The sequence below is a fragment of the Nicotiana tomentosiformis genome, chromosome 5, assembly GCF_000390325.3.
Source record: "Nicotiana tomentosiformis chromosome 5, ASM39032v3, whole genome shotgun sequence".
Taxonomy (NCBI): domain Eukaryota; kingdom Viridiplantae; phylum Streptophyta; class Magnoliopsida; order Solanales; family Solanaceae; genus Nicotiana; species Nicotiana tomentosiformis.
Genome location: NC_090816.1, coordinates 48296551 through 48313181, shown reverse-complemented (window position 1 = coordinate 48313181; position 16631 = coordinate 48296551). Strand labels below are relative to the sequence as shown.

At 39.7% G+C, this 16631-nt stretch overlaps 1 protein-coding gene across 1 annotated transcript; it reads right to left on the bottom strand.

Moving 5' to 3' along the window:
* Positions 1 to 10224: 10224 nt before the first annotated feature.
* LOC104098826 (transmembrane 9 superfamily member 7-like) lies at positions 10225 to 15850 on the bottom strand. Its single transcript, XM_009605654.4, has 7 exons — positions 15562 to 15850; positions 12988 to 13152; positions 12768 to 12877; positions 12497 to 12605; positions 12309 to 12421; positions 11537 to 11687; positions 10225 to 11457 (listed from the first exon to the last, which is right to left on the bottom strand). The coding sequence occupies exons 1-7, from the start codon at positions 15706 to 15708 to the stop codon at positions 10303 to 10305; spliced, it is 1950 nt and encodes a 649-aa protein (XP_009603949.1). The 5' UTR covers positions 15709 to 15850; the 3' UTR covers positions 10225 to 10302.
* Positions 15851 to 16631: the final 781 nt, after the last annotated feature.

Sequence of the window (16631 nt, the reverse complement as noted above, 5' to 3'; positions counted from 1 at the left end):
GGGACTTTTAAGTCTGAGTAAAATCCCAAGGGATTAAGTCGGGATCGTGTTCGGGGGTCGAGGACCAAGTCTGGACATCAAAACGCAAGAACAATCAGTACTCTGAGAAAATTTCACTAGTACGGCGCATGGGGCGGCGCATGGGGCGCCGCGGCTGCCCATTTTCCTGCTGTCTAACAGATTTCAACACTTTGGATTTCCCCACTAATGCCCTACATGGCGCATCTCCCCATGCGGCTCGCCTGTGCAAATTTTACAGAGTAATTGTCCTATTTCGCGTAGGAAAAGGTAATTTCGTTTGGACCCGACCCTACTTGGTATAAATACATGGAAAAACATTATTTACTAGACTTTGGACACAATGGGGACCTAGGGAGTCTAAAGAGGAGTTGGAGAAAAAAAATCACAAGGAGTTCATCATTCAATCCTCACTCAAGACCCGAGTTTGGATCGTTTTATATTTTTCTTTACTTTAAACATATTTGTGATGAATTGCTCCACGTCTATGGAGTAGTTTCCTTTAGGGGTTTGATGGATTTTGTGTATTTATATTTGTTTGTGGATTATAACTCTAGTTTTATGTATTGAATCATTTTGGATGATTTAATTGTTGCATCTATATTTACATGTTCATGTAATCGAGAGAGGCATAACTTGTCATAGCATTATCTTGTTGGTTGAGTTCATTAATTTGTATTAGCAATCGAAAGAGGCTAGTTGAATTATTGATTAAACCTAGTTAGGAGGATAATCGAGAGAGGTTCTCCTAAAGACTAACCCATTACGCATTCTGACATATCTTCGCAGAGCTTAAATTGGTTCATATTGAGAGGTTGAGACTTAATAGAGATAGGAGTTTCTACTAAATAGTTGTACTGATAATTAAGTGAATTCGAGAGACTCACTTGAACATTAGAAGTGAATTATCTAGAGTTAAATCCCAGATAATTATCTTGCACCTATCCTATAAAAACCCTATTTTCTCCCATTGATATCTCCCTTTGCTTAGTCATTGATTCGATTGTCATTAGTCAATTAGCTCTAGATTCTTAGTTAATTGTAGTTATTAATCATATAAATCTCTATCGTTGATTCTCCTGAATAGCAATTAAACTAGAAACTACGAAAATACTGTTTAACTCCTATCCATGTGGATACGATATTATATTATACTATATTCGACTAGCGAGCATATTTAAGTGTGTGTTTCGAGCTCGTTACACTGCGGGATTGTTAGATAGTCTTTGACTCGATAGCAAAGTTCCTAACGGGAAACGAAGCTTGCTATCAGACCGAAGGCTATTCAACCGTTCACGAATGCTCCTTCCCTAAAATCCACTAAGGGTGGTTAGATAATCTTTGGATCGGTAGCAAAGTTCCTAACGGGAAATAAATCTTGAAACTGGACCAAAGATTATCCAACCATTCACTAGTAGAATCCTCAAAGGAGCAAGACTTCCAGTGTTCTAATTCGCATTCAAACACTAGGGGGATGATATGAGAATAAGGCAACCCGATTGCCACAGAAATCGGGACTACGAAAAATGGGAACAAAAGTATTTCATCGGGATCGGGGACTGCGCGGCCAGCCCCGTAGAAACAAGTTGTACAAATTAGCGACATGTAATGGCAATTCCTTTTCAAACAGCAAAATGAATGCTTATGTACTTTTGAAGATAGAAGGAATAAAATAAAGTCCTTTTATTTTTATCTTGTTTCTTGTCCAAACGATGAATTGATTTTATCATTTGAAAGTTAATCAAATGCTTCAAATGCTAGTGCCTGAATGAACAAGGGACGTCCTCTTCAAGAGAACCGTAAACAAAAGAGGGCCATGTCTTATGAAACCCTCACAGTAAATGGTTGGTTCCGGAAGAGTTTATGGCTAGAACCCAAATGCTATCGGGGAAAAATACACCCGAAGCCTTGCATAATTCGACGCAAAAAAGTAAACTTTGCAAAATACTTCAACGAAAAGTACTTTTATATATCAAACGTTCAAAGTAGCACAAATACAAAAACACAAAAAGAAAACAACAAAGGAAAAAGAAAGCAAAAAGCTAAACTGTAGCACCCCCAGAACTCGGGGGAAAGAAGCATCAGCACCCCCAAGAATAGTAGGCGGATCTGCCGTTGGCTCGAGATTTTGGCCTTCATCATTGTCCTCTTCAAGTTCCTCCTCGGTTCCCAAGAACTCGGAACCAGAACCAGAAGAGTCAGTTGCATCGGGCTGAGCCAGGAGGCGCCTTCGAGCGGTTGACTCCATCTCTCGGGCCTTAGCGATTTCATCGTCAAAATCAATGATGCCCGCTTTGGACTCTTCCAAAGTTTTTCTCCTCATGTTGTACATAGAATGTGTTTTTCGATGATGATGGAATTTGCTCGATGCTGAAGTTCTGATTTAAGCTGATCAACCTCGGTTGAAAGGTCATCCCGCTTGGATCTCGTGGCCCTAAGGCTAAGATCAAGGTCATGGATAGTGGTTATATGAACCTTATTATGTTCCATGACCTTCTTATACTTATCCTCCATCTGGGCATGCTTCTTCTCGGCAGCAGCAGCCTCTTCCGATTTGGAGTTCAAGGATGCCTCCAAGTTATTCAATCTCTCAGAAGAGGCAGCCTCTCGCTCACCAGCAACAAGCACAACATTTTTGACCTTAGAGCATTTAGCCTTCGCTTCTTGAAACTGTACATTTAACTGAGAGGCTTCTTTGCTGAGGACCATCACCTTCCGCTCACTTTGCTGCAACCGAGCCTCCAACTCACCGGCTTCAGCAACTTGTGCTTCCAACATCGGGAGGCGAGCAGCAATTTGGTCCCTCTCGGCCAACAGTTGATCCCTCTTGGTCTTAAGCTTTTCTTTATCGAGGATCAACTTCTGTAGGCCCTCGGAAGCAAGAAAGTTGGCCTATGAAGCAAAGACCAAGTTAGAAACTCTGTCATAGCAAGTCAAAAGGACATATACAGTAAAAAGAACAAGTATAATACTGCCGCTGCATTGTGCATGGCATTACTCATCATACACTATCCTGAAATAGAGTGCATTTTCTTATTATCTTTCTATAAAGCCAGCGACTTCAAATAATTAGCGAGTTCCACCAGCCGGGATAGTAAATGGCACTCGGTAGATACCGAGAGAGCAACACTCCTCCTCCTCTGGGGATCTGCAGAAGGGGCCGAATAGTTGTGCCCCAAATTCCCATGGTTAGAGAGTGGGGAGGAGGGACATCCTCCGCTCGGGTGTTTGCGGTCGGTGGGGGTGATGTAGAAGTTGCTGGTGACGAAGGTATGGCCGGTGTGGATGGACATGAATCTGATAGTGTTGTGGGTTGATAAGCAGCTACGGCAAAGGCAGTGCTAGTTGTAGGTTGCTCACCAACTGAAGATGGAAGAGGCCTGGTACTCAGCCACATAGTATCGGGAGCAGCAATTGGGACTGGAAAGTGATAATTGGAATTCTCTACCAAGTCAAACTCTCCCTAGAGCGCTTGGGCATCGTCCCCGTTTGGGGTTATAAGCTCTTCAGATTGAGCATTCTGTTGGTCGTTGTCTCCTTTGTAGGGAAGCCCCTTCATCACTGGCTTCCCCATCATCATCAATCACCACAGTGAATGTGACTGGCTAGGGCGTGACTTTCTTCATCTTTTTACCCTTGCCCTCAACCAAGGAAGAACACCGCCTTTTTGGTTGCTTGTTCTCCGGCCAGGGACTCCGAGAGGAAATGCTTGCACCGGGAGCAAATCTGATGGTGCCAGTACGGGTGAAAGCCTCCTTCAGCAACCTCATAGCCTCCGCGGGATCAGCCAATACATCCTTCTCAGGGATGGTAATAGAGCCCTACGGGAGACCTGAATTCAACTAAAAAAGAGGTTAACCAATTTTCTTATACACAAAAATGAGATGAGGACAAAATCAGTTTCACGAGTCAACTTACCATGATGTTTTGTCCTTTCAAACGTATTTTGGGCTGCCAGTTATTTCCAATAGTGGGTCTCAGGTGTGGTAATGTCCAGAATCTTGTGAACCACTAGTTCAAGCCTTCAACCCTTGATGGTGTCCACCGAGTGGCTGAAATAATGAAAAGAGAAGGATCAGCAACGACATGAAACAACCTTTTTCTGAGAAAAGAATGACTTTGAACTTACGTCTACGAGTCCAGGACTCAGGGAAAGACGGAGTTGTGGCCGGGATGATATCCCCGCTGGAAACAAAGACAAACTACTATATCCATCCACGGTCGTTTTCGTCATCCATGCTGGTGAGATAAGCATAGTAGCCACGTTTGCTAAAAATTTTTACTCCCCCACGGAAAATCCTGGGTGAGTAGAGATTCATCATTTGAGACAAGGTTAGCTCCTCCTTCCCCTCTTGGCAAAGCCGCCATAGACAGGCCACCGTTCGCCAAATAGAAGGCCCTACATGTGCCAAGCAAACCTGGTATTTGTGGCATAGATCCAAAATCACAAGGTCAATTCCCCCGCTCAAAGAAAATACACCCAAAGTAAATGGGTACGTATAAACGTACATGAGGCCCTTCTTGGAGAAGGTTACTCGCTCGACCAGTTCGGGAGCAATGATGTTGAGATCATGGCAATCACAATCCTCCTTCACAGCAGGAATGCTGGAAGGGTGGATGGAAGAAGGGTATATACCAATAACCCAAGTGCGAGAACTTAAAGAAGGAAACTTCTTTTCGATGTCCTTGGTTATGTTGAGTCTTTTGGGAAAGATGATGCTCACCGTATGGGGGTCAGCATGAACGGTTATTTCATTATCTTTGTTCTCCTTCGGACCCCCACCGAAGAGAGAACCTGAGTTCTTGGAAGAAGAAGCCATGATCAGCGAAAGGTTAGAAGAGTTCTCTGAAGAAGACGAGTGAAAGCAGGAAAGAGTTGAATGCAAAGAAGTTGAGAGAGTTTGTAGAACTGTGAAGTGTAAAAGAAGAAGAATGAGGCGTATAAGTAAAGGAATAGGTGTCTAAAATCGTGGCCATTATTACCTCGAGAACCGATGAAAATATTGCTAAATCGTGGAGTAACACGTGTTTAGGGTATTAAATGCCATCAGCTTCATCTCCTTCCCACCGGCCATACCTTCATCACCAGCAACTGCTACATCACCCCCGCCGGCCGCAGACACCCGCGATGAGATGTCCCTCATCTCCAGTCCCCAGACCATGGGAATTTGGGGCACAACTATTCGCCCCTTCTTCAAATCCCCAAAGGAGGAGGAGTGTCTCCCTCTCGGTATCTACCGAGTGCCATCTGCTGTCTTGGCTAGTGGAACTCGCCAATTACCTGAAGCCGCTGGCTTCAGAAAAAGATAAGAAGAAAATACACTCTCTTTTCGGGGAAGTGTATGATAAATAATGCCATGACAACGTAGCAGCAGTATTATTTTTTACCCGTAAATCGATACAATTAAATTTATAATGTGGTTTATAGATAAGAAAATCTATTTGATCCTAAAATGATAAATACATTAAATAAAATGCAAGACTTAGCGTTGAAATCGAGATAAGATAGAAGACAGCTTGGTTCCGGGAGCAAGGCTTCTGAAGACATCAATAAGCTTATTTATAGACAGAAAATAAAGTATTATTTAGCCTGGAATAATGTGTAGCATAAGTTTGTCAGAAATTTCGTGTCGTACAATGGCTATTGAAGTCACTATTTATAGTTATACCTAGGGAACAAGGTCCTAGGATCAAGTCCATTTTAAATGACAATAATGGGGGCCATTGATGAATATAAAACGGTAGGGTATGAATACCAAAATTCTCTATAACGGATTGTGTATTTAATACTGAGGAATATTCTTCATTGAATGTCATCTGGTGGTAAATATTCATTTTCCCTCGTTAACAATGTTCCCTTCGGGGTCTGCCCGGTGCCAACCAAAGTTGTTGTCCTCAGTCTTGGCTTCCACTCCTTTTGTCTACCGTCTGTCTCTGGTTCCACGTGTCATTCTATCATTCGAGTATTTAATGTGAACTGATTTTAACTTATATAGATTGTCTCCCTGCTTTCCGGTGGCACATCTTTGTGTCATCGGGAAGTTGGTAAAGATTCCTTTCTTGGGGGGGAATTCTCTTAACCCTTCTGAAAAGTTTCTGACGCTTGATTAGACACACGACTCTCTATTGTGGGTTGAGAAGCAGCTACGACAAAGGTAGTATTGGTTGTTGGTTGCTCACTAACCGAAGACGGAAAAGGCCCGGTACTCAGCCTCATAGTACCAGGAGCAGCAACTGGGACTGGAAAGGGAGAATTGGCATTGTCCACCATGTCAAACTCTCCTAGAGCGCTTGGGCATCGTCCCCAGTTGGGGTTATAAGCTCTTCAGATTGAGCATTCTGTTGAGTTGATGAAGGTCATTGTCTCCTTTGTAGGGAAGCCCCCTCATCACTGGCTTCCCCATCATCACCAATCATCATGCTGACTGCGGCTGGCTCGGGCGCGGCTTTCTTCACCTTTTTATTCTTGCCCTTGGCCGAGGAAGAATGCCGCTTTTTTGGTTGCTTGCTCTCCGGCCGGGGACTGCGAGAGGAAGCGCTTGCACCCGAAGCCAATCCGGTGGCTCCAGTCCAGGTGAAAGCCTCATTTAGCAACCTCGCAGCCTCCACGGGATCAGCCATAACATCCTCCTCAGGGATAGTAACAGAGCCCTGCAGGAGACCTGAATTCAACGAAAAAAGAGGTTAACCAATTTTCTTATGTACAAAAATGAGATGAGGACAAAATCAGTTTCACAAGTCAACTTACCATGACTTTTGGCCTTCCACCTGTATTTGGGGGCTAGTTCTTTCCACCGGCAGGTCTCAGGCGTGGTAATATCCAGAATCTTCTGAACCCACTGGTCCTAGCCTTCAACCCTTGGTGGTGTCCACCGAGTTGCTGAAATAATAAAAAGAGACGGAATAGCGGCGACATGAAACAATCTTTTTTTCAGAAAAAAGACAGACTTTGAACTTACGTGTACAAGTCCAGGACTCAGGGAAAGATAGAGTTGTGGTCGGGATGATATCACTAGTGGCAACAACGACAAACCGCTCCATCCATCCACGGTCGTTGTCGTCAATCATGTTAGTAAGCAGAGTATGGTGGCCACGTTTGCTAAAATGTATTACTCCCCCACGAAAAATCTTGGGGGAGTAGAGATTCATCATGCGAGCCAAGGTGAGCTCCTCCTTTGTCTCTTAGCACAGCCGCCGTAGACAGGCCATCGTTCACCATACCGAAGGGCCCAAATGTGCCAAACAAATCTGGTATTTGTGGCACATCTCCAAAATCACGGTGTCAATTCCCCCGCTCAAAGAAAACGCACCCAAAGTAAATGGGTACGTATATGTGAAACCCTTCTTAGAGAAGGTTACTCGCTCCACCAGTTCGGGAGCAATGATGTTCAGATCATGGCAATCACAATCCTCCTTCATAGCAGGAATGCTGGAAGGGCGGGTGGAAGAAGGGTATATGCCAACAGCCCAAGTGCAAGAACATGAAGCCATAGGCCAACAGCCCAAGTGGGAATGATGGTGATCACCATAGGGGAGTCAGCATCAACGGTGATTTCTTTCTCTGTGTTCTCCTTCGTACCCCTACCGAAGAGAGAACCTGAGTTCTTGGAAAAAGAAGCCATGATCAGCAGAAGGTTATAAGAGTTCTTTGAAGAAGAAGATTAAAGAAGATTGAAAGAAGGAATGAGTTGAATGCAAGGAAGTTGAGAGAGTTTGAAGAACTGTGAAGTGTAAAAGAAGAAGTATAAGTAAAGGAATATACAACTAAAATCGTGGCCTTGATTACCTCGAGAACCGGCGAAAATATTTCTAAATTATGGAGTAACATGTATTCGGGGTATTAAATGCGGAGAGACATGCGTCTAATCAAGCGTCAGAAACTTTTCAGAAGGGTTCAGAAAATTTCCCGCCAAGAAAGGAATCTTCACCAACTTCCTGATGTCACAAAGATGTGTCACTTGAAAGTAAGACGGGAGACGAAGCGAGTGGAAAGCAAAACCGAGGACAACAAATTCGGTTGGCACTGGGCAGACCCGGAAGGGAACATTATTAGCGAGGGCAAACGAATATTTGCCACTAGATGGCATTCAATGAAGAATATTCCTCAGTATTAAATACACAATCCGTTACAGATAATTCTAGCATTCATAGCTTGCCGTTGTATATTCATCAATGGCCCCTGTTATTTTCATTTAAGAGGGGCGTGATCCTAGGACCTCGTTCCCTAGGTATAACTATAAATAGTGACTTCAACAGCCATTGTAAGACAGGAAATTTCTGGCAAACTTATGCTACACATTATTCTAAGCTAAATAATATTTTATTTTCTGTCTATTAATATTCTGATTGCTACCTCCGCAAGCATGCTCCCGGAACCAAGTTGTCTGCTACATTATCTTGATTTCAACGCTAAATCTTGCATTTTATTTAATTTAGGCCAAATATATAGACGGCCCCTTAAAGTTGGTTCCAAATTCCATTTTAACACATTAACTTAGTCTGTTTCCTATTAGACACTTAATATTAACATAAATTGTGCCTATAAGACACAAATGCTGAGGTGGCAAAGTGAGTATATCACACTTCTTTTTGAGAGCATGGATACAAAATATTGAGTGTCAATTGAAGATTAGGCTATAATTTTTCTTCCATCTCCTTTTTATGGCTTCTCTATAGATATCACCCCACCAGGCCACCTCTATAGCCATTGTCTTCATTACCACCTCATTCCCACCTCCACCATTTCACATGTACTTTTACAGCATAAGCACCTTCATCTCCCACCGAGCTATCACTGTGAAAATCACTTCGAACTCCACCGCCTCTTCACCATTAGAAACAAAAATTCATATCATAATATCAAAACTCCACAGCTTCTTCAAACAATTCTAGACCAGATTCACACAAATTCGCAATTTCAAGCTGGTAATTTATAAATTTCTCATTAAAGAAGAAATCAAGACACCAACATAATAATACCCAGATGAAATTGAAAAGAAAAAATAAAAATAACAGAGGATAAAGAATTAAAATAGAGGATAAATCTCTCAAGGGTTGGCGTCTTATTTTGGGACAAAAAAGGTTCTTGGGAAGTTCCACCGGAAAAGTAGCCAGTAAGACTCCATTAATGGAGTATGATCATGGCTTTAAAACAAATGACAGTCATGGGCTTTCGCCGGAGGAACCAGAGGGGTCAACGGCACCGGTGTGGAACTGCACCTACTGTCGTTCAGACTCGTTCTCTTAGACAAATAATAGAAAAAATGGTTAAAAGAGAGTTTACTGGTGAGAGAGATTTGACAGAGAAAGGAGCAGAGTGATTATTGTGAGGGGTTCATTTAGAGAAGAAGACGATAGGAGAGGCAAGGTGGAGAAGGCAAAAAGTTTATATTTTTTTTGTGGGTATATTGTTAATATATTATTTGGGTTAAATACAAGTGTTGTTATTTGATTTTTTTTTTGCCACGTCATCGCGTTTGATTTCACGCTATTACTTTTGTTTACTGGTGGTTAGACGATGGCCTAATAGGCACCGTTTATGTTGGGATTAAGTGTTTAATAGGAAACATTGTAAGTTGAGGTGTCAAAATGAAATTTGGAGCCAAATTTAAGATGATCTCTATGTATTTGGCCTTTAATTTATTTATCATTTTGGGATCAAGTCGATTTGCTTGTCTATAAATCACGCTATAAATTCAACTGTAACGTTTTACGGGTAAATAACCTGTAGTTTTTTTATTTATTTATTCTCTTTTTGTTTCTTCGTATTAATTAGTTAAAGGTGGAAAAAATAGTTTGTTACGGTACTTATCCAGTTAAGCTTTTCAAGAGCTTGTCTGACCTAGATCTGTATGAAGTACTCAAATTGATCTTGTTTTTCATTTTCTCTCATTGTATACAAGCGTTAACTGCTTCGTATTCTCCCAAGGGCGTTGATAAAATTGCAACCTTTTTAGTCATATATACAAAAACTCCTGAATTATATACGTTCTTACAGTTATTTACCTAATCTATAATTCCTTTTCAACAAGTAAAGTTGGTGAAATTAAGCAATTTAATTTGGGATAAAAAAAACCCCAGAAAATGACTGTTTGATATCAAAATGGCGCAATTAGAAAAGTTATAAGATTTCCCGGTGTTTATAGCTCCCTCACAATTTCCATAAGGTAAAAGTGGAGGGGAAAGAAAAAGAAAGAAAGATCTCTCTGTTCCAAACATTTTGGTCTCTGTAAAAATTCAATCTTTACAGACGTGGGATTGACAAGAGTTTATTCTTGGCAGTGATCAATCAATCTTTACAGCAGAATATATCTTCCGAACAAACCACAAGCATGCCAAGAAGCCAATAGTCCCGGTGAGTACAAAAAATGCATAAGCCCAAATCAGCATATAACCAAAGTAGAGAATACCTGAGACCAGCTTTGAGATTTCCAACTTGGCACAGAAATAATAGATGGAATACAAGAATAGGTATAACGCAGAAGAGCCGGAAGTCAAATAGGCTCGCCACCACCAGCGATAGTCCTCAGAGCATAACTGAAAGTAGGCTAGTACAATGGTTATCTCCGCGCAAGTGACTATAAGAATGGTAAAGACAATGAAGAGAAATCCGAATATGTAATAAAACTGGTAGAGCCATATGGATGTCAAGACAAAAAAGAGCTCTATAAACACTGCACCATACGGAAGTATGCCTCCGAAAAGTGTAGTGAATAGAGGATTCATGTACCAAGGCTGCAAAGGGATCAGTCTAGGAATCTTATTTGTTTTAACAGGATCCTCAACTGCAGGTTTTCTATAACCAAGGAAGCTTCCCAGGAAGACTAATGGTACTGAAATGCCAAACCAGAGAAGCACAAGGACGAACATTGTCCCAAAGGGTACAGCTCCAGAAGATTTCTCTCCCCATATTAGAGCATTCAGCACGAAAAAGATGGCAAAAAGAAAAGCAGGGAACATAAAGGCTGTTTGCAATGACATTTTTTTCCAGTCTGTTCCTTTGAACATTTTGTACAATCGAGCTGAGGAGTAACCAGCAAATAAGCCCATGAACACCCATAGCAAAACCATGGCGGTCATTAGCCCACCACGATTAGAAGGCGAAAGAAATCCAAGTAAAGCAAATATCATTGTGACAAGGGACATTCCGAGAACTTGGATTCCTGTCCCAACATGCACACACAATAAACTGGAATTTTCAGGTGGCCTGAAGACATCTCCATGTATAAACTTCCATCCAGTCTCTTCTTGTGCTTCATCTTGTTCCAACTGGTTGTAGTTGGCAATGTCTCTGTATATAGTTCTCAAAATGATCATAGCTACTATTCCAGATAGGAAAAGCACAATCATCAAAGAATTGATTATTGAAAACCAATGGATCTGATCTCCATTCATATGGAGGTATGAGTCCCAACGGGACGCCCATCTGATATCACTGGACTGGCAAAAGATAAAGCCCAATAAGAAGCTGAATGTCAAGGGGAAGGACAAGGGAGGTGTTATTGACAAAACAATATACCTCAAATGAAACGTCATATGTAAACACTAGTTCTTTGTCTGCAATAATCTCTTGAGGTACAGAGTTTGTCCGGAATAAAGTTGGCTTCCCAGGTTTGTATGTCGTAAGTTTAGTGTTCTGTTCATCCCACTTTTTGTAGTCATGGTTAAAACTGATTCAAATCAGCATGTGATCTCAGAACACGAGAGATAGCGAGAGAGAAAAGGCAGTTATCTCTAAAAGATATGCATAGAAATGCCAAAGCACACCAATAAATAAACCTTCTAGTAAGAAAATTATGCATTTAAATTTCATCATGCAAGGATGCAATGCAATCAAAGATCAGGGCCAATTAACCTGTAGGACTTTTGATATTACTGGATCCAAATTACATGGAAACATAGTCAAATTAGACAGTGCAAAACCTTGAACACTTCTATGACTCAAATAAGTGCATAAACTTGAGCAAGTAGAAACTATGAGCAATGCTAAACAGGCCATGAAACTATGAAAAACCAGCAGAAGCCTAGAGTTGAATGCTGCATCACGAAAGTTCGGAAGCGTGAATGTCCTAGAACTACAATAAACTAATGTACCAGTTACAGGAGACCACTGCCACTCCACATTCTGAATTCATCACTAAGCATGCAAAATTAATTCTATTTTTGAATGCCTAATCATCGTTTCACAAAAGAGAATAACAGAAAAAAGGTCAAAGGAAAATGAGAGAGAGAAGGGAAGTGGTATAAGAAGACTTTCATTCAAGTAGTGAAAGCTTGAGAGTTGTTCAAACCTGAGGGGAATAACCTCAAAACCAACAACACGAGCAGTGCCCGTCTCAAGATCCTCGTGATACATAACCTTGAAATTCAAATGGTTATTCATAAAATAACTTTTCTCTTTCCTCTGCAAAACCAACTTTTACAGTCAACAAACAAATAACAACATTCAGAGATAACAACGAAACAGTAAGATTCAGACCCCAGCAAATCTCCCTTTAAATCCAACTTGAAATCCACGTTCATAAACTTTTTCTCCGCTTCCATCCAGCTTTCGCCGAGGAACTGCCACAGGAAGATTGTCCAGAATCCTGTACAGGTGACACAAAACTAACTTCAAAGCTTATAACTATCTAGGCAAAAGTATTTAGGTATCCACAAGTCCATCACCACATTAGTAGAAATAAAACAGCACAATCAGCAAAATGACTGAAGTGAAACAAAGGGAGTCTCAATTAATTGTTCACCCTTACATGTTAACTCGGTAATCGTCATCAATTTTGTCTTTGAAATTCTTAGCAGAAACTGCATCAAGTTTGATTCTACATGCCACCTTGCAGGACTCTGTCTCTCTCATCTTGAACTGGAGAACTTTTCAAAATTAGCTCAGAACTAACATACTGTATCATATTTTACATTCAAGCCATACCATAATTTTCTTTAGTAATGGATGGATAGCTAAAAGACACTCACAGTATAGATAGAATTCTCAATGCGGTCACCTCGAAGAACTTCTCCCAAATTCTCTGCACTGTTGGAAACTTTTGGAGGTTTACAATAGCCCAGGAAGTAATAATCGTATGGCAGCTGTGTCTTCGTGGATGAAAGCTTGTTTACTTTAACATGAAGAGAATCACCCTGTGAAGAAGTTGGTAGGTTTATTCACAAGCAGAACCATATTAAATATAAAAACACCTTAATGTAAATTAGTACTACTATTATCAAACTCTATGCAGAGAGGATCCTAGATTTTAAGTCAATTGGTGCAAAACAGCAATGTATCCTCTACATCTTTGTGGCAATATGTGCAGTCTTGGTATAATTAAAATATTTTAAAGATTTTTCAAACTATGTATATATTGTTGAATGAAACCTAAAATAGTGGCTATGATCGCGACTGTCGAAGCTTTAAATCTGCTACTGCCTTGATGTATCGATAAAGTTACTAAACCAGAATGTCTATCAAGCATATTTCCAAGTTTACTGAATGTATTTCCTAATGAACAAGGCATAAACAAAGGCAAAAAAAAAATCATGACATGAATTCTCAGGAAATATCATTTGATTAGGTGAGAAAACTTTTGCACTTAATTGATAATGCCTCTGAAGAAAAGTACTAAAAAATAAAAAACAAGACAAACAAATGCTTTTCTCAGTCATTATCCCCCAAATCAAATTTCTTGTGTACATTATACCTTCATTTTCGTAATCACAAACAGACAATTATTTAGTATACACAGTATCATGCATTCAGTGAAAATATTTTGGCAACAAGTACCAATTCAGAATAGATATAGGTATATGTATCTCAAGATTAGGACTGTGGGTGCAACCATGCTAGCTTTCGACACACTACATCTGCCAAACCATCATACAGTGCAAGGGAACTTGTAATGTTTCAGTACCAAACATGTTAGGATCGAAATAAACAGGTGTCATGCGGAAGCTAGTAAAACAAACCTTGAATGACGATAAATCAGACAACAAAAGAGAAATATACCAAAAGAGACACAAACATTTAACGTGGTTCGGTCAATTGACCTACGTACACAGACGGAGATGAACAATCCACTATATAAAAGAGAATACGAAATATCGAGAGAACAACCTCACAAATAGGCACACACAAGTGGTAGACGAACACTTGTCTCACAAATTCTCTCCCTAAACAAAACTCTCAAAACTTTTATGGCAACATTGCGGATGTTACTAAATGAGAAAGAAAGATCCTCAATTTATAGAAGTTCAAAATCTTTTCCTCCAAGAAAAAGGACTAGTCAAATATGTAAGAATTATATTTTTCATTTCGTAAAAAGAAAAACCAATTATGGTAAATATGTTGTCCTTCCTTCAAGAAATAGAAAAATAAAATATTATAAGAAAATCAGAACAAACGCCTAGGGCTGCTATTGGGCGGATCAGGCGGTTATTTACTGTTAACGGTTCGGCTTATCGGTTATCGGCTTTTAAATACATTATTCCGCTAACAATTTCCCCCCTTGGCCTAAATTTTATAAAAAAATAAACTTAATCCACCTTCTTCATAACCTTTAACATGTCATATCTCTTATTCTCCACCACAAAGTTTGTCTCGATACCAGTAGCACTTCGGTCAAATTTCTCAGACAAAACTCATGATTACCGACAAATAGGTTGCGGATAGAACTAAATCCGCCTAGACGAACATGTCTTGAACCTCGCTCTGATGCCACTTGTTAGGATCGAAATAAACAGATGTCATGCGGGAAGCTAGTAAAGCAAATCTTGAATGATGATTAATCAGACAACAAAAGATATATACACCAAAAGAGCAACAAATATTTTAACGTGATTTGGTCAATTGACCTACGTCCATAAGCGGAGATGAGCAATACACTATATAAAAGAGAGTACAAAATATCAAGAGAACAACCTCACAAATAGAAACACACAAGTGGCAAGCTAACACTTGTCTCACAAATTCTCCTCCTAAACACAACTCTCAAACCCCAAAGGACTAGCCAAATATGAAAAAATTATATTTTTCTTTTTATAAAAGTAAAAATCAACTATGTTAAATATATTTTCCTTTCTTCAAGGAATAGGAAAATCAAATACGTTAAAGAAAATCAGGACAAATACCTAACAAGACAATATTTGGCTATCATCTTTATATTAATTACTCCATTCGTTCCACTTTTGCTTGACATAGTTTGACTTGACACGCTTTTAAAAAGGAAAAGAAATTTTTTTAAACTTGTGGTGTTAAACATGACAAACCTGACGAATCCGACTGATCCAAGGTGCAAGTAGTGTCCATAACATTTGTGTGGCTATAACACTTTTAGATCTTTGATCTTAAACATGTCATAACATTAGTATGGCTACAAAAGCTTTTTGTTAAGAAAATATAGAAATGTGTCATTGTTGTTCGGACTAATAAGGAAATAATATCAAAATAAATAAAAGGAAGGAGTAATATAATATTTGTCTCCACGAAGAAGAAGTGAGAATATTTATCGACTTAATTTAAAATGCTAAGAGGGGAGAGAGGAGAAAACTTTTTACAGTTTGAAAATCGCGAGGAGCAACGCCGGGAAGATAGAAAGCATGCAAGAAGTGACATGAAAATAGCAGTAGTATGATCATCCACAAAAGTCGCTGTAGTGACCACAAGCTGCTATACATCATCGTCAGTCCAAAGGCTTTCCACATTTTCTGATCAGCCAAGTATGGAGGTCGCTTAAGTGGCAGTACTCTCGTAGACTACAAAGTAGTAGCAAGAGTGGGAATTTACTACTGAAGGACGTATACGACGCCGTTCGGTGGTAAGCTGCGGGTCTTCCAAAAGTCTACTACACTAATTGATTTTATTGCAAAATTTGCTTTGCAGATCGGAGGATATATGCATGCACGGAACGGCGACTTAATTTCCTCGGTATTCCATATTTAGGAAAACCGCGTCCCCCCCATTTATTACAATTCATTTTCTACCGCACCTATTTTTTATCTATTCATCAAAATATTTAGGATGGCTAGCTAGATGATTAGTGCAGATATCATATTTCGACCTCATATATATAGACAGTCATCTAATTTAGGGGAAGTAATAATTATATTCAGATGTACCTTTAGAAGTTAGGTTGCAGCGCGGCAGAAGGATGATTTTCACCAATGTGATTTAAAAAATAAAAAAATAAACACACAAAATAATTAGGATATTCAACAGATAATATATTTTTTTAAAATTTTTTTTTTAATCTTGTATACACATTGTAATTTTTTAGAAGGAACCGCCTTCCGCCACCCTGGCTTCGCCCATGGGCGCAAGGCAAAGGTGTTTATCTGGAACGGGGCGAGCATTAAATCTAGATAATTGGGGCTTACATAAATCTTTAAATTTTTACAATTTATAAATTTACAAAATTAGTATTGAAATATAATTTTCTTCTTTTAAAAATGCATTAAAATCATAAAATTTAAAAATTGAATGATACAATCCGTAAGTGAAAAACAAGAATTCCTGGATAATGTGCCTAGTAGCTTCACATAAAAAATAGTTATCTCGAAAACCAGAGATACAGAAACAACAATTCATACTCCATCCGTCCTAATTGATGTGATATTGCTTTTTTAGT

Excerpts from the sequence above, each read along its gene's own strand:
- LOC104098826 (XM_009605654.4), bottom strand. The coding sequence starts at position 15,708 with ATGTGGAAAGCCTTTGGACTGACGATGATGTATAGCAGCTTGTGGTCA. Across the intron at positions 12,422-12,496 it reads TTAAAGGGAGATTTGCTGGG|AGGAAAGAGAAAAGTTATTT; the intron begins GTCTGAATCTTA and ends TTGGTTTTGCAG. Across the intron at positions 11,458-11,536 it reads CATATGACGTTTCATTTGAG|TCCAGTGATATCAGATGGGC; the intron begins GTATATTGTTTT and ends ATCTTTTGCCAG.